The sequence below is a fragment of the Rhinolophus sinicus genome, chromosome 15, assembly GCF_057876585.1.
Source record: "Rhinolophus sinicus isolate RSI-liver-muscle chromosome 15, RSI-T2T, whole genome shotgun sequence".
Classification (NCBI taxonomy): domain Eukaryota; kingdom Metazoa; phylum Chordata; class Mammalia; order Chiroptera; family Rhinolophidae; genus Rhinolophus; species Rhinolophus sinicus.
In genome coordinates this window covers 61,922,059-61,942,741 of record NC_142515.1, presented here as the reverse complement: position 1 = coordinate 61,942,741, position 20,683 = coordinate 61,922,059, and the positions used below count along the sequence as shown (strand labels likewise).

At 37.4% G+C, this 20,683-nt stretch overlaps 1 protein-coding gene across 1 annotated transcript in view; it reads left to right on the top strand.

The window, feature by feature from the left end:
• Window positions 1-20,683, top strand: part of GLUD1 (glutamate dehydrogenase 1) — a 32,841-nt gene that overhangs the window by 930 nt on the left and 11,228 nt on the right. Inside the window, exons 2-5 of the mRNA XM_019716126.3 lie at window positions 12,681-12,761; window positions 13,303-13,358; window positions 14,072-14,135; window positions 17,128-17,222. Of these exons, the coding sequence (XP_019571685.2) occupies window positions 12,681-12,761; window positions 13,303-13,358; window positions 14,072-14,135; window positions 17,128-17,222 (296 nt within the window). The remainder of the gene's footprint in view (window positions 1-12,680; window positions 12,762-13,302; window positions 13,359-14,071; window positions 14,136-17,127; window positions 17,223-20,683) is intronic.

Here is a 20,683-nt window from a genome sequence, read left to right as displayed (position 1 = left end):
CAGATGATACAGGAAAATACAAAATGAATTGCCTTCTAGGTGTGAAATCTAGACAGTTTCATTAACAAATTAATTTACTAATTACACGTTGATCTTGAAAATTGTTTTTTCTATCCAGACAGTTTCTGTTTCGTACAAAATAATAATAATGATACATTTGCAGTGTAACATCTGACAAATAAACACCGGGCGTCCTGACAGTAAATCTAAAGGGTGTAGACTGCACGATGGCCCGCCAGCCAATGGAATGAAATAGCCCTGGGGGTGTGTGCCGTTCCAGGCTAACTCCAGATTTGAGGTTAGGGAAAAGATAAGTAAGAGGAGAAAGGAGTTGAGTCGGTTACAATTTGGTAACCACCAAGTTATCCTGTACATAGTTTAAATCTTTGAATTTCTCTTTGGCTTCTGCATTAGAATTACTTTCTTTGAGCAAATTAAAACGTGGTTTTTTCCCCCCATTTTTTTCCTCCAATACATTGCACAATACATCTTTAAAGGTGCTTAAAAGTAACCCAAAATAGAAAGGGAGGTGAAGAGGCTTGCTGGAGGTTGCACAGAGCCTGTAGGGCTGTGCCCTTTGCCTGGGTAAGCCTGATACAGGGTTCTATTATACCAACTGACTTACAATTTTTAGAAATCTCTCTACCAGAAAAAATTGAGCTCTGCTGGCATTCTCATCAGGGAACAAAGGTTGTTTCAAACTGTTTAATGATTTACTTGCTAAATTCGCGTTGACCCCACCCTCTTCTTGTACAAACCTTTAACTATCCTCTAGCTCTGTTTCTTCTTCTAAAACCAATGTTTGAACCACTTTGACCTCCCAATTTCCTTTTCCATATCCAAAATAATATAAAATGTACACATTGTCAATCTCCTACACCCCCTTCCTTATTCCTACCACTCCCTTATTCTCTAAACCAAGAATACAAGTTCAGAATCGGAAGAAAAGCAAACAAGGATGTTGGAGGAAGAAGCAGTTAGCAAATACTAAATTGCAATAATTCTCTAAAATGGATGTCAAGTTCGTGTTACTATCTTGTTAGTATTTTCCACTGGCTTAAAAGATAGATGAATAAACTAGTATGTTTGTTTTTTTTCTGCAGGGTCTGATTTAGTTGGACGTTCTTTATATTCTTCTGTTCTTTATATGTCAAACCCTCTCCTATCTTTATACATCACAACTCCACAAATGCACTAAAGTTTACCATAGTTTGTCAGTCCTCTCCGTCTTGTTGCCACAGCAGTTTCAATATCAAAATATTGAACCTAGCAACATTGCATTAGCCATCCTGAAGCACTGTTATTGTAGACTTGCTTGTAGTAGAGTGTAAGATAAAATTATCTTAGATTATACCATTTACAAGAAGGCATGCTACTGAAAGTATTATTAACTCTCAGCATATAAAGAGAGAGAAACTGAATTGCAACTAATAAATAGCAAGCGTTGCAAGGTAATATGAATGAAAATTGGCCTCTTTATATAAAGTGATAGGTTTATTCTTTTTAGGAATTTGAAAGACTATGGAGAGGATGGGGCGGGGGATTGCATAGCTATGAAAGCCCTTAAAAATATTTTAGTGTGCTTAAGATAGTCAGTAGTATGCAAAAGGGATGATGAGCAAAACTTTGGATACATACTGTAGACTTCCATGTTTTGCTATCATGACACTTAGGATCTTCCTACCCAATTGTCTGATTGCAGAGAAGGTATACTCTAAAAAGAACTTACTTTTAATGGGGTGCTTCAAACAAAAACTTAAAGCTTTTTTTGACTCATAAGAAAGTTGTTAACCTCCTTGGCTCTACTCTGGTCTTAGAAATACAGAATATATTAGTTAGGTAATTGAGATTTTAAAAGATGCTTTGGATAATCCCTATACACTTCACTAAGTTTTACCCTCTGAAAGCATACTTTAAGCATGCCTTAAGCATACTTCAGCAGACTTTTCTCTCCCCACCCTCACTCAACTGCTTTCTCTACCAGTGTTTTTGCAAAACAAACAAACAACAACTTGCCTGCTCCTCTTTATCCTTTTCCCAACCCTCAGCTTTCTGTATCTAATCTTTCCTCAAGAGTGACCTTATACGTACCTGAGTTTTCTGAAATAAAATTCTCAAGGTTGAAGCAAAGCAACAATCAAATTACAATCTCTGTAAGGGAAACAGGTGGTTTCAAGCTCTGGGGTGGCTGACGTGTACTTTATACCGGGTAAATATTTAATAATATTGTTTTTGTGCTTCTCTTTTCCCACATACCATATTTAACTGAAGCCATTAGATTTGCATCTAATTTGTAAGAGTGTGCAGCAGGCCCTGAAGGGGGACGTTTTAAGGGAGGCCTTAATATTTTCAGCAAAGATGAACATTGTGGGAATTTCTGCTTTTATTTAGATTTTCTTCAAAAGCTCTTATTTATGTCTTTGAAAATATTCGTGATTGTTCCTGTTAACTTTCTCAGAATAAATTATGGTTCTGCCTGAGACCAATCTAACTTTTTAGAGAGAAGTTTATCATTTGAAAGTCCATTTGAGGGGAAAGTACAGATTGATAATAGCAATTCATTGCTGTAGAAGCAATTTAACTTTCTCTTCCAGCCTGACCACCCCTTGTCTCCTATTAAAACTATTAACTTGAAAAAAAAAACTATTAACTTGAAATTCCCTGTGATTAACTCTTCCTATCATAGAATTTTCTAAAATTATAATTTAAATAGAGTTGATGGGCTGTAAATAGAATCCTCTGATACATTAACTCTAAATCTTTCATTTAAATACAAATATCAGTACCCAACAACAACAAAAAAGTATTCCCTCTGTGAACCCCCAGACTTGTTTTAAGAGCCAAATACAAAAAGCAATAGTAGGAAGTAGATGGTCTTTGTTCTTGTCTTTGGGCAGCAGGATGCCCAGCTGGAGGTCAGGGGGGGCAGCTAAGGCTTGGGGAAAATGCAGTATTAGCCCCCCTCAGCCTCTGGGATATAATTGTGTGGTGGATGGTAGTACTTTGGAAAAGACTGCAGAAAGTACTTTTATGTCTTCACTGAAAAGGAAAATTTCTGACTTCTCTGTGCTGAATTGACAACCATCAAAACTTGGGGAACTTTGAATAAACTCACACTTTCTAAAGTGTGATTTGTGTATCTGCCTCTTCTGCCACAAGATAAAATGTAGACTTTGTAGGTAAATTAAATTTAGGATTAACTCAATCTGAAAGTTCAGTTAGATGACAGGTAATTTGTTTGTCTCCTACCCCCTAACCCTGAGGTTTTTGTTGTTGTTACTGTTGTTTATAATACTTTTTAGATAAATAAGGGACTGTGTTGCTATTATAACGGCCTTTTTTTTTTTTTCAGAAAAAAAAACGAGGGGAAAAAACAAGCCAAATGCCTCTAAACACCCCCCACCCCCACCAAATATACCATGTTTTCCTGAAAATAAGACCTAGCCGGACAATCAGCTCTAATGCATCTTTTGGAGCAAAAATTAATTAATATAAGACCCGATCTCATATTATAGTTAAAATAAGACCAGGTCTTATATTAATTAATTTTTGTTCCAAAAGATGCATTAGAGCTGTTTGTCTGGCTAGGTCTTATTTTCAGGCAAACATAGTACTAAGGAAGGAAAAGCTAAGATAATGGTGGAGACCTATATCAGGTTGTCATTCAGTCTCCGTTGCTTTCTGTGAATCCATCTAGCTACTTTGCTTTCCCAGCAAAAACCCACGTGCAGGAAGACAAACACTGCTCACTTACTGTGCAAAGTACACTTTGCAGGAATTGGAGCATCAAAAATTGGACGATAACACCAATATGTATTAAATTCCAATAAAACTGGCAGTGTTGAAATTTTAAGTACAAGAAATAAAAATTGAACGTGAACTTTCTGACTTATAGTGGGGAAAAATTTGGTTTAGTACTGTTGTTTTTTGTTTGTTTGTTTGTTTGTTTGTTTTTGTCCAATTATGTTAGATACTGAGGGTTCTGCCAGGAATCAATGAAGACTAAAAATAACCTTCGGATGTTTAAAATTTCCTAAGCAATAGTTTTTGACATGATACTTTTAGTTGTTGGTTTTTTTCCTTATCTATTTTGCATAGTAAATTAGGTTTTCATAATATAAATAATAAAAAAGCCTCTAGTTTAATGTAGTACATAAATGGCCCATGATTGCTCTACCCGACAAACACCAGTTAAAATACATATGTATGATTCGAATATTCAAATAGCAATGAAAGTTACAAAATGAAAAGTGAGGCAGCTCTATCCCCAGCCCTTCCCCACAAAATAATGAACAATCTTAAATCCAAAACTGTTATCTAAAACTGGGCTAGTTATCCAGATGAATCAATATTTTCCCCCTTTTCAGGGGCAGAAATTAGTGCAGATTGAAGTTCTCACTGTCAAGACTGAAGTATGTGAAATACTATTGATAAAGGCAGGAAAGATTTTTAAGAAGGGCAAGAAGACAACCTGGGTGGGAGAGGGCTGCTCAGACCTTTTTAATTACCATTCGCAAGGGCAGTGGTATCTGGGAGATTCAGCCTTCACAAAGCAAGGGGAACAGTGCTAGCTAACATTTATTGAGCTTTATGTGTACACCAGGCATTTTGCTGAGAGCTTTTCATGCATCGTTGCTTTTATTCCTCATAACAACCTTATGAAATAAATGTTTTCCTCAGTTTTCAAACATGGATACTATGGCTGAAGAGTGAAATCTCTTTCCGCAGGGTTACACAGCTAGTAAGCAGTGGATCAGACTCCAGCCATCTGATTCCAACACCCCCTTTCTTGATCATTATTGTCTGGGATTTATTCATGTAAAAAGTTACAAACTATCTCGGGGTAAGCACTGATTGAGAACCAAGTCATGCCACTGGCACAATGACTCCTAACGCTTTGGATCATTTGAAATTCGTTAAAAACTTTAAAAGACCTACCTTCTTTCCAGAAAATAAATGCATATTCAAACAACTGCACATGGAACTCATTCATAGATGGTATCTTTAGAGGCCCATTTATTCTAATTACTTAGTCAATGAAATAACATTTTTAAAGAGAGTTTTCCATTGAAAGAGATTTGAAGAGCTTTGGTGTTTATTATGTAGCCAGAACAACACATTTCTCTACCAAAGTGTTACTATATGTATGTTTTTCAATAGAAACATTTTTAAATGGCTTTCTTCCAGTGTCTCTTCCTTTAAAACTAAGAAAAGTCTTTGTTTATCAAGAACTGCTATTATTTCTCCTGATTATTCTTGGAGAAAATCTGTGAGACCTAATTTTTCTAAATTGCTTCTTGACTAGAGGAAAATGTGAACATGACACAAATGAAGATTATAAAGGTGATCAGTAATGTGATTCCTTTTGCCTTTTATCGTCACAAATATGTCAACATAGACCTTTTAAAAAAGCATTTTGTACATATTGGGCCTTAGGACTTATATGCACTCTTTTAATCCGTTACCAAGAGAGAAACAGCAAAGAAATAATCAAGGGTAATAATACGCATGTTAGGGGATTTCTTGATAAGGACTATGTTCATTACAAACTATAGACTATATTCCAAATCAGTTTTTCCATTATGTTTTTCCCCCTGCAGGCAAGAGTTTTTAAACTTTATGCTTAAAGAACACTGTTTAGTTCATGAGGATTTCTGATAATTAATGTGTTCATTGTATGTCTTTTAATTGACTGTCAAGGTACCATGCTCTGTGCTGGGGAACTATCCTTAAGTTTTTTTGTGTTTTTTTTAAAAGCTGGGTTTTTTTGTTTGTTTGTTTTTTAAAATGGTTTTTCATTGGTTTCCCCAAAGTAGAGCAGAATCCAAAATCTCCTCTGCACTATATCATTCTTTCTTTGCTTTAAGCTTCGTATTCTGTTTCTCCGATTTTCCTTTTCCAAAAACTGTCAGAATGAAATAGTAGGTAATAGCAGAGGAAATTAAAAGTAAAGGGCAGATAAAACTTTTTGAAGAAAGGATAGTATTATCTAACAGGTAAGATATAGAATGAAGACAAGAGTCATAAGATATCTCAGATTTCTAGCCTGAGACACTGGAAGAAAAAAATGGTGTCAGGGATAGAAAAGTGGGTTTTGAAAATAAAGGAAATCAACGATCCTTGGGCAAATTGGAAATACAGGCATATACTTTCTCAATCTTACCCTTGCAAAGTGCAGTCTCTACCTGGTGCAGGTCCATACCTTATCCGTCTCTATAATTCTTCTCTTCCTCTCTTAAGAGCCATCTCAAATGTCACTTAGACTTGTAAATAATTTAGATGTAACTGGATATCTGAAATTTCAAGTCATTACCCCTTTGAACCTTTTTATAACAAGTTACTGTTAATCTTTTGCTAAACGTTATCCAACTTCATATTCACTGATTTAACTAGCATCATTTCCAAGATCTGTTTGGTATGGTATGGTTAAGTTTACCCTTAGAATTATCAGAATAAGGAATCTATTTAAAAATGAACAAGATCTTCCTTTAAATGTATATTCTTTCTTCCATTTATTGGGCAGTTAGTTAAATACTCAAGCACAAAACAAAGCTGCATTTCTGTAGATACGTATGTACATAAATGCAGGGAAATGATTTGGGAGGACACATATACATTTAAGTTGCTAAGAATGGTCACCCTGAAGAAGACTGCGGTTATAAGTGGTAATCACAAGTGGTAATTGGGAGACTTCAGCTGTTTCTGTATTTAAATTTTGATGAAAACATATACATATGTGTTACATAATTTTAATGTTTTAGTGAAAAGAAAAAATGAAATATTTTTCATTTCATTTTTCAAACATCAGTTAAATGTTAAATATTTGTTTCCCAGAAAGTCTGTCTCTTCAAATTGCTTAAAATAAAGATTTTGATAATGGATTAAAACACATATTTATTTCCGTGTCTAATATAGAACAATACATGGTTACTGTCAGAAACTAAGTGTATGATTTTGCTTAGCATCTATATGAAATGTTCCCCTTGCTGAATGAATTTTTATCTGAGACTTGTAGTTTACATGATCATTACTTGCTGATGGGTACTAGTTTCTCACTGTTTGTCTCCTCTCCTCATTTTTAATTAAGTTTTGGTATGCTGTTGCGAGTTAGGAAGTATTAAGTGAGAAAATAGATTCTACTGAGTAAATGGCAGGAGTGTTACTGCATGAATTTTAAGAGTTCTAAGGCTTTTGCCCTTCTGGGGATTCTATGCTTGTGGCTGTTGAATAAATCGTTTCTGAAAAATGAGAGAATACAGTTTGAAATTTGATTTCTGATGAATAAATCAAAACCTATTAAAAGATCCAGGTTCACATAATTTTAAAAACCATTTGAATGATCATGAGTGTTTAATGATTCATCATAAGAAACAATGGTGACAGTCGCTAGGAGCTTCTTTGTATGTTTTTTATTTTTGAGTCAGCTAGCAAGAGGAAAAAAATTCAAGCAAAGTCAAGCTATTCAGTTGTGGTTTTTACTGACTTTTTCAAGCTAGTGTGTTTTCTTCATCACCATAGCAACTTCAGCTAGTTTTTTGTTTTGATTTCTCCTAGAAATTAGTGTACACCAGTCATTAGACTTTTGAGGATAGTAAGAAATATCTTTGGTAAATAAGTTAAAAGGCAGAGAACTATACACAGGTTTGTGCTGTGTATAGTTTGCAGATGTCTGCATTTCATTAATGTTTTGAAACATCTGGGTACCAGTTAGCTCAAAATAACAATTATATAGTTAATTTAATTTATCTTGAGAATAAAAGGGATGATTTCAAAGTTCCCACTGCAGTAGGTACTTAATTCTACACCAGCCCTCCCCCTAACTTGACCAAGTTTGATAAATAACAGACATCGTCATAGGTGGTGTTTCTTTCATTTCCTGCAGTGAACTGAGCACAAATGACCCTGTCAGCCTGTCCCAAGGTGGCCTTGATCTGTGTCATCACCGCTCACTTTCTACTCATTTAGCCAACTTTTCGTTGAAAGTATCTACCTCCATTCCTTGAATCTTTTACACCTGCCAGCACTGTTGTTCAAAGACTCAGTTGATTCCTTCCCAAACATTAGTAATGCTAGTGTCAAAAGAGGCTTACAGATAGCGGTCTAAGCCTTCAGGATACCAGGGGGGAAAAAAACATACTGTGTTTCCCTGAAAATAAGACCTACCCCGAAAATAAACCCCAGTTAAGATCGTCAGCCAGATGGATGTATTAGTGCATTATGACGATGTTCCAGAAGATGACATGACTGTATTTGAATAAATGTAGATTGTTGTACATGAAAAAATAAGACATCCCCTGAAAATACGTCCTAATGCGTCTTTTGGAGCAAAAATTAATATAAGACCTGGTCTTATTTTCAGAGAAACACGGTAGTTTACTTTTCTGCATTTCTAGAATAAAAATTTTGCTATATTTTCTGTCCTTGTGCCCCCATCTGATCCATTGGTCCTGCTCACCTGTAGCCTTCTCTGCCATACTTCCCATCCCACAGAAAAGGAGGAAAGGCTTGGTTTTATGAAAAGTGAGAATATTCAGACTGCAAATATCCTTGCTGCATTTCACTTTAAAACATTTTAAGGTTTTTTTGGTTTTCTTGTATTATGCATATATCACCTGTTATTTGGCATTATTGAACGACTTTGTGTTCAAATTGAGGAATGTTGATGTACTTACTAGTAGGCATTCAAAAATGCTAGTTTCCCCTTTCTTTCAAAATTTTAAAGTATGTCACATCATTTTTGTCCTTCCATACTCTAATTCTGCTAATTTCTCCTAATCTGCTTAATTTGTAAATTTAGTGGAGAGTATCTTCTGTTTTACAATCATATTCTTAGTGTCTGTTGGAATGTGGTTAAGAATTTTCCAGTGACAGAATATTTTTAGTAATTATCTTTGGTTTCCAATTCCAGGAGAGAAAGAGCAACTAGCTTTCCTGGGTGTGGGTAACTCCTTTATTATTGGAGTTCGTTTTGTCTCAAGTATTGCTAGAGTATTTTATTTATGGGGATTCTTTAAGACTTTTTCAGATTAACAATTTAAGTAACCCTGTACTAGTGTATCTGCCAACTTCCAGAAGTAAAAACCTTTAAGTACCACTGATTAGTTAGAAAATTAAAACAAAAGCCTGTTTCTTCTTTAGCCCAGGCTGTGTTTGCTTCTGGGTCCTCCCTACCTGGTCAGCTCCAGGGCTTATTCCCCTGATTCTTCCCTTATAGCTCCTCCCACCGCGGTTCATTACAAGTTCTTCATTGGTCCGCGGTTCATTACAAGTTCTTCATTGGTTCATAGACTGCAGGAAAATGCCTGTGGTGTGAAGTAATTTATGCAACTTCTTCAAAGTCTTGGCGGTTGAGCTCTTTAATGGGTGTGGCTGGGAAAGAAATTTTCGCTTTGCAAACAAGAATTTCCTGGGTTCTATCCAATGGAAATGTTTTTTGTTATACATGCACAGTTTCTGACTCATCATCCCAAGACTTTTGCAATAAACTAGACATTTTATTGACACTTTTGTAGCTGGAGGGGGTCTAGTTTCTAGTATACAGGTTTCCCTCGCTGTCTGAAAGTAGAGTTTTCCTAAGCCGAAAATGGCATAAAGTGAAGAAGCAGTGACCATTAATTTATATGGAAAATGTTTGAGCCTTCCCAGCCACAAAAAAATAGCCTACCAAGTCATACCAAATAACACATAAAAGTTAAAACAATAAAAACATAGGGTAAAAACAGTGCCACTCTCACCCAGGGTGCATACTGCCTGTATAACAGCTCACTGCAAAATAAACGCTGGTACTGTTTCTGATTTTTCATAAAGGCGCAAATCTCTTCAGATTTCTTTTGGTTAGTGTAAACAGGTACTAAGGTAGATCTTTCGTAAAAGTAGAGCAGTGTAACTTGAAAAGCAGGGGATACACGTATTAATTAGAATTGCTGTCTGATTTATAAATATGACTATTTTGAGACATTTTTTAGTTTCCCACTGAATGCGTTAATTATAAGCACTGGATAAGACAAAGTAACTTTTTCTCCACTTAAGAAAGCAAGGAAAATTAAAATAACTTAGTGACTACTTCCATCAGGCTCTGCAAAATGGAAAACTGTCCCTTCTGTGTAATAGGTATGGTTTCCGGGCGGGAATTCCCACCCGTTCTCAAGAATTGTTTTCGCTTTCCCGTTCCCAAATCCTGAGAAAAGTTGGTTGGAAATCGGGAAAATCGGCTCCTTGAACCCAGTAATACCCACAATGGGAAATAAACGTACTACTCACAATGTATCTACTCATAATGTATCTCTTAGACATTTTTCCTATTTATCGATAGGGTTTCTGGGTGGGAATTCCCGCCCATTCTTGGGAATTTTTTTCACTTTTCCGTTCCCGAATCCCGAGAAAAGTTGGTCCGGTAATCAGGGAAATTGGCTCCTTGGACCCAAGTGGTTGGTAGTATCGGCTGTCACTTTATGGAAACGATTCATCGTGGAGAAGAGAAAACAGTTTATATCTCGGGAACGGGAAAGTGAAGAAAATTCCTGTGAACAGGCGGGAATTCCCGCCTGGAAACCCTAGTAATAGGAATACTAATTAATAGTAAACTATTATCTCCATGAAATCAAGGTTCATTAAGCTGCTTGTTTAAACTCCTGCCAGGTTAGACTTTTTTAGTCCTTTCATATATATGGACACTTACGGTGAATTGTGTAGAACTTAATGTGTATGTCAAAAAATTTAGTGGCCATGGCTTTTCTTTTTCCACCTTAAGTTTTAATAGTCAAGAAATACATATTTTTCAATGTGTAATTGAATGCCTTAATACCTGCCATTTTTTGTATTAGACATCAAGAGTTAAAGCAGTAAACAAAACAAAGTCTGTCCTCAGAGAAGCCAGACAGTAAACAAATACATAATAAAGTCAATGATAAAATATTAAATAAGGTAGAGGGCACTAGAAACGGGGTGAGGAAGAGGTGCTATTTTAAATAGGGTGGTCAGGGAGAGTTTCTGGGAAGGAGGAAAGTTTTTAACAGACACCCGAAGGAAATGGGGAAGGAAGCAAGCTGTACAGATAATTTCCGTATGCAAAAAAAATAATAATCACCCAAAAAATAGTAATAATCACCTGTCATTTCTCATTCCTAAAATTTTAATAATAATTAAATTTATTCCACAAATATTTTGAGAACTCATCATATGTAAGGTATAGTTGTTCTAACAGCTCACTTTTCTAAATATAATCGTTTTATTTTTCCAGTAGGCCAAAGAAATATGTTCCACTTCAGAATTTACTCTTTATGGTCACATACATGACAGAAAATTCTCTTAACACATAGCATTATGTATAAATAGATGTTTTCTGGAACATATAAGAAATCAGCTTTTAAAAATGGCTAGGGAAGTTGTCTGAAATTGCCAGTTCATAAGATGTGTGTATATTTCTAACTAAAATCTTAATAACAAGTAAATTTATTCCACTAATACTTTTTTTATATGTTTCTAACTAAAAAACTTTTATTCCCAGAATTCTTTAGGCGAAATCCCTGGATCTCGAATTTCTTGTAACTCTCAATGGAAGTTGTATCCAACTTTATCCAGATACCCTTCATCACACACACACACACACACACACACACACACACAGTCAGGGCGCCCTAAGCGATGTGTAGTCAAACAGCCTGACTCAGGCTTTCTTCCTTGGGATTGAGAAGCAATGTGCTGTAAGACTAGAGAAAAGGAAAGGTGGCTTAACCCTGCAAAACTTAGAAGGGTGATTGACCAAGATCCCTAAAACCAAAGCAGTGGGCATACATACGTACTGTCTGTGTGCCTCTACCAAACACCCAGTCACTTCTAAAAAGTACAGAGGCATTAAGACCCAGAGTGGCCTATCTGCTTGTCTACCTCCCGTCCTGGCAGAAGGAGTGAAGGAAATTGCTCATCCCCAGGAAGGAGAGATGACTTTCTCAGCTGACTTTCTCAGGTGAATCTCTTGGTTGAAAGAGGCTAGCGATGGGTGAGGATGGTAACAGGTAAGGATCTCTGGGCACACCTGTTTGAAGCTAAAACCTCTATTTAGACACCTGATATCCAAGTTGAATCTGTCAACCTGTTGACTATCCATTTGCCCATATTTGTATGTTATCAGAAAGCAAAATTCACGAACTCCCTGCTACCAAGTCACCCAAACCAAAAAGAAAAAGAAAAAAGCCTTTGCTGAGTTAGTTAGTTGCCTTCCTAAAAGTGTAAAAACCATTCATTTGAAGGAAATATTTGTCTTGTGAAATCATAGTTACTGTTACTTCCCACTGGTTTGCAAGTCCCCAAAGGACGAGACTAGTTCTTACTCCTCTAAATCTCCAGGAACTCGGTTGGGTGCTTTTATCTACCTACTACCGGAAAGCAAAACCTGAACTTCCACACTAGTCTTTTCTCGTAGCTTTCAGAATACTTAAAATCCAACTCAGTGCTCTTTCTGGTAGTTCTTTCTGGGTGTCTACTGAGCAGCTTTTCCTTTTGACCTTCACATTGACCTTTCCTTATAAGCTACTTCAAGTGTTCTTGGAAATAACCAGCGTGTGAAATACAAAAAGTGTAGACATTTTCAATTTGTAGCATTTTTTTAACCTGTCAGAAGGCTGTTCTCAATACATCCCCTTCTTTCTCACCCTCACCCCTCTCTTTTTAACCACCGCCAGGTATCCGTTACAGCACTGATGTGAGTGTAGATGAAGTAAAGGCTTTGGCTTCTCTGATGACCTACAAGTGTGCAGTGGTTGGTAAGTGATTTCCTTGGTTACTACCTTGTAAGAACTCTTTGGGGAAATAGGTTTACATATAGGATTACTGTTAAGATGTTAGAGAAATAGACTGTAGCAGAACTGATTATTTTTTTAAGTTGCACCGTTTAAGGCTTACATCATTTTTTAATTAAACTTAAGATTTAGTCTTTTTTTAAATGGGGAACTTTTTATAGCAACTAATTGGATTTTCTTTAAGTGAAGATCTTTGTTTAAAGCCCTTTCCATACTCTGTAAATAAGACCAAATCATAGAAGAAAAAGAAATATGCTGTTCCCTTTCATAAGTAGTAAAGCATACTGATTAAACATGCATTGTAACTTGCCTGGGTTTATAATTTCTGTTCACTAGAATTTTAAAGTACAACATTTCAGAAGAGGTTAATATGGGTTGATTGCTTGAATTTTCTGAAATTAAAACTTAAAGCATCATACATTTTTGTAATGTTATGTAGTGCTTTCTTCCTTCTTAAATGTGTTACCCTTTATATGGAATAACAACTTTCAGCCGTCTATTACAGATGTGCCGTTTGGGGGTGCCAAAGCTGGTGTTAAGATCAATCCTAAGAATTATACTGTAAGTATCAAAGTTACATTTGCACGCAGTGCATTTACAAAGGACTTGAAATTACTAAGTCTCTATTGCTTTTAAAAGGAATGGAAAAACAAGTAAATAATTAACTCATTGAGTGTTTGCCATATAAAAGGTCACCTGCTTAACATGTCCTTTTTCATTTTCGTACTTTGTGAGAAAGTAATTAATACCTCCATATTCTTAGGCACTTAATCCACGTTTATAATTACTATAATCTGAGATTTTTGTATCAGGATCTCTAGATTCTGGTGACAATTATCTTAACTGATTTGGTAAAAAAAAATCTTGCTATTTATGCTATCAGTTCCGAGATCATGAAAGCTAGTTATTACTATGTTTTACAGTACCAAAGTAACACCTGTACACATATATAATAAACATATGGTGTTATTCTTTTAAAAATTCACCATTTAAATGAAAATATAATGTAAGGGTTGCTCAGAAGGTCTTATATTATTACAAAGCACAGGAACTGGGTTTTGAGCCCTAGTTCTACTCAGTTGTTTACATAACCTAATTTCTGATCTCTCATTTTCTTATCGTTGACATGGGAATGCCTGCTTGATGAGTTATTCTGAGAAGAACAAGAAGATATATTAAAAGTTCTATAACTAGAAAAGATGATGCAACTATTAGTTATCTCCACAAGTGGCTTTTCTATCAAAATTGTTTTTGTTTTCTCTTTTTCTTCACAGGATAATGAATTGGAAAAGATCACAAGGAGGTTCACCATGGAGCTGGCAAAGAAGGGCTTTATTGGTATGTGTTGCCATGTAGGTTTCCACATGGAGTGGGAACATCTGAAAATTGTCTTAATTTGAACTCCTGCTTTTATCTGTACATGCATGGATTGAGTTGCCCTTTTTACTGAGAAACTGGGTTCTGTGATACACATGGTGAAATACCTGGGCCTATTTATGACACATCTCTAAAAGAAAAGTTCAGGTTCCCAGTATTCAGTGGACACCGGGAGAGGTCACTTCTATCTCTCCTCCTTGTGCATACTGTGTTTCCCCAAAAATGAGACCTAGCCGGACAATCAGCTCTGATGTGTCTTTTGGAGCAAAAATTAATATAAGACCCGGTCTTTTTTTTTTTTTTTAATTTTATTGGGGAAGGGGAACAGGACTCTTTTTTATTGGGGAACAGTGTATGCTTCCAGGTCTTTTTCCAAGTCGAGTTGTTGTCCTTTCAATCTTAGCTGTGGAGGGCGCAGCTCAGCTCAGGTCCAGTTGCCGTTGTTAGTTGCAGGGGCACAGCCCATCATCCCTTGCGGGAGTCGAGGAGTCAAACCAGCAACCTTGTGGTTGAGAGCCCACTGGCCCATGTGGCATCCTTCGGCATTGGGATTACGGAGCTCCAACTGGCTGAGCCACCGGGCCTGCCCCTACCCGGTCTTATTTTGCTATAAGACCAGGTCTTATATAACATAACATAATTAATATAATATAACATAATATAAAATACCAGGTGGGTCTTATATTAATTTTTGCTCCAAAAGACGCATTAGAACTGATGGTCCGACTAGGTCTTATTTTCAGGGAAACGGTAGTAAAGGCTTCTAATCTCCCTAATAGCATTGCACAACGTCTACTGTGACTTCTAGAAAGACTAAAGCCATACTTTCAGGAGCTAAATAATACCTGTATTATAAACATTTTTTGATGTATAAAAAGCAGTTTTACAACAGTAATCCTGTTGTTCGGATAGCAGTGAGAAATCTGATCCCTTTTAGAACTGGAGGCTTAAACAGGCCTGTCTCCAAAGCAGCGGGCACAGGCAGGGAAGTAGGGGTGCTTCTTGCTGATGACTCCCTTTGCCATCACCAGCTTGTTTGGGGGTTCCCTAAAATTCATTGTTTGTTACTAGAGCTTTTGCCAAACTGACTAAATTTCTGAAGGCACTGATCTTCATTTGCTTGACGTTTTTATGTCACACTAATTAATTATCTGTGTCATGTTCTTTTCGTGAGATAGGAATATTTTCTGTGATGTATAAATATTAATTAACCTTTAATTTTCAAACACTGAGTCTTTCTGTCTTTTCTTGTTCCAGAAGTAGTCTGATGTTTTAATAAAATAAACCAAATTATTTATTACAGTGTTTGCCCTTTCAATTTAGTTAAACTAAAGAAGGCTAATATAGAAAAGATAAGCTACTTTTTCTCTTTTCCTGCCCATGTTTTTCTTCCCCAGTATTCCCCCCACTATTGATAAGTTCCTATGAACTTAAGATATCCTTATTTTGAAATTTCCCCCCTTTTTAGGAAATAAAGCATGAAATGAATAAACTAATACAGAAATAAGTGTAGGTGACACTAGAACTTACTAGATTTGGCTTGTCTTACATAATTTCAAAGGCATTTGGATTCTTGGCTTGCCTCCTCTTCCTCCGCACCACTGTGGACTAGAACTAGTTAATGAATTGACTCTCTCCTCCACAGGAATGAATGCCTACTAATCCTGAAATTTGTGAATTGAAGTCATATTCAACCAACTAATAGCCTACATAAATTTTTATGCTATGTTTCCTCTTAGCCTAAATCTCAAAAGTATTTAATAGTCTTGAGTGGTTTCAGACTTTATTCAGTTGTATTTATCGCCCATATCCAGAGTATATTCAGCTTAATTTTCTCTATCTTGACAAGTGCTTTATAGTTCCAAAGGTTAAAAAGTGATTCATTGCAACAGGGAAAGCTTAAATACTAGCAATTTGATTTCTTAGCTTATGTGCAAAAGCCTCATTAACTCACAATGCAACTAAACCGACCTGTGGACCCAGAAAATGGAGGTCAGAGGATTTCTTTCTCACCCTCCAGGGCACAGAACTGGTCCTGGGCAAAACTTTGGAATTGATGTCCTTTCTCTATTATTTTTTTGGCTTCCTTTTCTACAGAGAATTTCAGATTGCAGTTTTAACCTGAGTCTGAGTCCTGGCCCTATCACGTTGTATGAGTTGAAGATCAGCTTTTCAATTTCTTTAAAAAAAAAAAAAAAAATGTCAGCTGGGATGTTGATAGGGTTTGCATTGAATCTGCAGACCAATTTATAGAGTATTGCCATCTTAACCATATTAACTCTTCCAGTCCATGACTACTGGATGTCTTTCCACTTGTTTACATTTTTAATTTCTTTCAATGATGTTTTGTCATTTTCAGTATACAAGTCTTACACTACTTTTCAAAGTTTATTCTTAAGTGTTTTATCCTTTTTGATGCTGTTCTAAGGGATTCTGGCCTGCAGAATTCTTGTGAGGTCTTTGATATCAGAATAAGACTAATAGAATATCTAATAGAATGAGTTGTGAAGTATTCTTTCTTCTGTCGGTTTTTTTTTTTTTAAGTTGTGAAAGGTCGACATTAATTCTATTATGTGAGTTTAGGTATCCCCTTTTTAAAGTGGTTAAGTTTATAACCATTTGCTTTGTAAACTTTATAAAAAGTTCCCTTACAATAACCAGTGTCTCCATTCTTTCCATTCCCCTGTATCTCCATACACCAAAATTACCCCTTCAGCTCTATCTCTATGCTCATGTTTTGTTAAAGCAGTTATTTCTTTTAGACAGTTTTTCATCTTATTTATATGCTGTTAGAGGGTTGAGTGATGACAGTTTAACTTTCCTGAGGGTAATTACCTGAGGGTGTTTTTAAAAGGATGGACTTCAGACCTGTTCTCTGTAGGGTATTTAAGAATTTATCTGTAATTCAGGAATTGAGAAAAACAGGTGCAATGCCCTTTCCCTGTGCCCCCAGGTCCTGGCATTGATGTGCCTGCCCCAGACATGAGCACGGGCGAGCGGGAGATGTCCTGGATTGCTGACACCTATGCTAGCACCATAGGGCACTATGTGAGTACCCTCCAGAGGCCTCGGGGCTTCATTTGCTATCTAAGAAATAACAGTTTGTATTATATGTGAAACTAGAGAACTCAGTGGGTGTTTCTCCACCCCTTTAATCATATCTTGATTTGCATCTTATTTTACTTCTGTCTGTATCCTTAAACCTTAAATTTAGTGGACATGGATTGAGTTTTTTCTTACATGCCACCCTATCCTGGATGCTGAGATGGGACCCTCAAAGAGGGATCACCTACTAGGGCAAGACACTAGTAAGGAAATAAAGAAGCATTCCGTTCTGACTTTTCCCTTAACACGTTGCGTACGGCGGGGTTTAAATCCCTCATACCCCTCTGTTCCGGCAGGTTTTTAAAAGAAACTACTTTAAAATGGACTCTTCTCTTTAAAGCGTGAATGCTTCTGTGTCATTTATTATTTTTCTATGGAATTTTTTAGGATTTACTCACCTATGATGTTAGTAATCCCTCCTGGTGTGATACTGCAGAAAGCAGCTTCCTTTGTTATTAACGAAACACAAATAATTCAATAAAATGTGCAAAGTAAAAAGAGTCAACAGTAAAAACGAGAATTCTCGTTATCCGTCCTTAACGCATGGCTCAGAAAAAAACAAAGCTTCTCATGATCCGTACGCAACGTGTTAAGTGCTTTCTCTTAAAGAGGGATTAAGTCACGTAAGCAAATAAGTTATGGTGACAGTGTCATACAAGGGTGGAAAGTTACGGTTTCTGAAAGAAGGCTTCCTTGAGGAGGTATTTGGGGTAGGCCTTGAAAATGGGTAGAATTTGAACATACGGAGATTTGGGATGTAGGAGGAGAAACAGGAGAGCTCAGGTGTCTGGAGGTAAAGCATATTTTAAAATGTTACAGAAGCATGAAGAGGGAAGTGGATGAGGACAAAGATATCAAGCCCTTGTGTTTTGTAGTACTTGCTGGTCCTAGGGGAGCCTATGGTGCTGATCGTGCCTCAGGGGAGAGTGGGTTGGAGGCAGTGTTGGCTGCACTGGAACAAAGAGATAACCTCCACATAGTGTCAGCACCTGTCCTCATAGCCCGGGAGCCACAGGGACCGGGGACAGACTCAGCAAGACTGGGTTGGATGTGTGAGATCAAGGAGAAGGACCATGTTGAGGCAGGGGGACCAGAAGGCTTTGATGTGAGGGACTGGAAGAAGTGGGGCTTCTGGTCTGCCCTGTGAAGATGAGCAGACACCAACTAGGGGAAGGGCGGCGCGAGCGTTAGAGGCAGAAGGAGGCATCTGGGTAACAGGCCTCATGTACAGAAGAGGCGAACTTGAGAGACTGAGGGAAGACCGCAGGAGCCAAAGTGGTGAGCGAGAGAATAGGGCGGAAGAGAGGCCAGCAGAGGAGGGTCAGACCAGGTTATCGCCCTATAGGTGATAGCAGGACTTTGGCCTTTGTTTTGAGAACAGAGGGAAGCCACTGAAGCGTACTGGTTGTGAGCAGGTGTGTGACACAGCAAAGTGTGCTTTCTCATCTTCACTCTGTGTGGCAGAGAATGGGATTGTAGGCAGAGGCCTACCGGGAGCCCAGAACGAGAGAGGTGATGTTAGCCTGCCCTAGCATTGGAGAGAAATGGACAGATTGAAGAGCAATTTAGGTGAAGAAAGCAGTCAGTTTTTAAAAACGAAAAGCACTGAGGACTCCATGTTGTGGATTTTAACGGGGCAGCAGATTCTGAAAAGAAACCAATTCAGCAACTGGTTTGTCTGTGGAGTGGTGAGATGGGAATCAGACTTCACGGGTGTGTTGAGAAAGGGAAGTATGGCATAAAGAGTAGCCTCCACTTAAGAAAGATGTACCAAAGAAGGCAACTTGAAAGATGGCTATAGTTCAAATGAAAAGATTTTTGTTGTTGGTTGGCTTTAGGCCACAGATTCATTAGTGCAAGAGAGAGATGATGTAAGAGAAATGTGGGATGGTAGGTGTAGTAAAGTCTTCCGAGGAAATAAAGGCCTGGTGAATTTTCCTTCTAGGGCCCTAGTGGAAAAATCAGCCTTGGAAAAGAGGAAGGCTATTTCTTCCTCTGAGACAGAGGGAGGGAGGGAGGGGCTGCAGCCTCTCTGGTGTAGGAGTGTAGAGATCAGTGTCATTTCCTGAGGGGTGCAGTCTGTAGTGGGGAGCATGGGCAGACAACCTGGATTCTGGAACTGCCTCCTTCATGACCTGCACCAGCTCCGTGACCTGTGGTAATTGCCTTGAGTGCTCTGTGCCTCGGTTTCTTTATGTGTAAAATGACAGTAATAATAGTACTTACTTCACAAGACAGTCGTGAGAATTAAATGAATAATAACATAATGCACTTAGAACAGTACCCAGGCCTTGGTAAGCACCCACGAAATAAATATTTATAAATACCACATCAGGTCAATTGCACAGATGTCCTGAAATACAAGAGAGCAATATGAGGCACTTCAAAGAATTTTGTTTGGCTGTTTTCCATGTCACCTTTTTATGTTAGCTGAGCTCTGGGTATGGTCTCTCATTTTTTTTGTTCCTTTTTAAGCAAGACACTAGATCGAATAGTACAAAGTAGTAGGCAATATATTGTCATTTGTAGCTCATTCCCAATGGTGACAGCAAAAGAAAGTTTTGCGAGGCACTGCCAGCTAAAACCTTGGACTATACTGGTAGACTTTTCCTTTGAATGATGGGAAATTCAAAATCAGGACCTAAGGTAAGGAAGCCATAGTTTTTGTTACTTATTTCCAGACGTGAACCTAAACAACACAGCTCCTGTTGTCTGGCCCCACCTGGAAGAGCCAGTATTGGAGGGAGAGTGCATTCTCCTCCCTAGGCTTCCGGGACAATTAGGTATGCTCAGGCGCTGGCAGCTGGCTCCACGCCTGACCTCGGACAAGACTGCTGGAGGCTCCAGCATTTGCATTTCCACTGTTTAAAAGCACTTGGCATTGGGTTTGCCATTCTGTATTTATAATGGTTCATTATTCGTGAAAGAAAACTGTGGGAAAACTACTAATTCTGTAAATCACTTTACTAGACTGCTTTTTTCCTACTTGTTTTTATTCTTTTTGTTGGTAATTATATGAGTAATACAATTCTAAGTTCTCTCTGTAAAAAGTATTTAAACAATACAGATAAAGACAATCACTTTTTAACTCAGCCAGGACATACAGTGGGGGGTAGGGCATAAGGTGTGAAGTAAGCACTTTATCTTGTTTCACATGGTTAGCAAATTGCCTTAATAAGTTATGAAATAGTCCATACTCTAGCCACTGATGTAAAATGCTTTCATCATTTTATATTGATTTCCTATATATAACAGGACTGTCTAGTTTCTCCTGTCCCACTAATCAACTTGTCTATTCTGCACTGTTTGCTACAGTTTATAATATATTTAATACCTTGGAAGGGAAGCCCTCCCAAGCCCTTTCTTCTTTTTCCTAATTATACTTGTTTCTGAACAAGAATCTG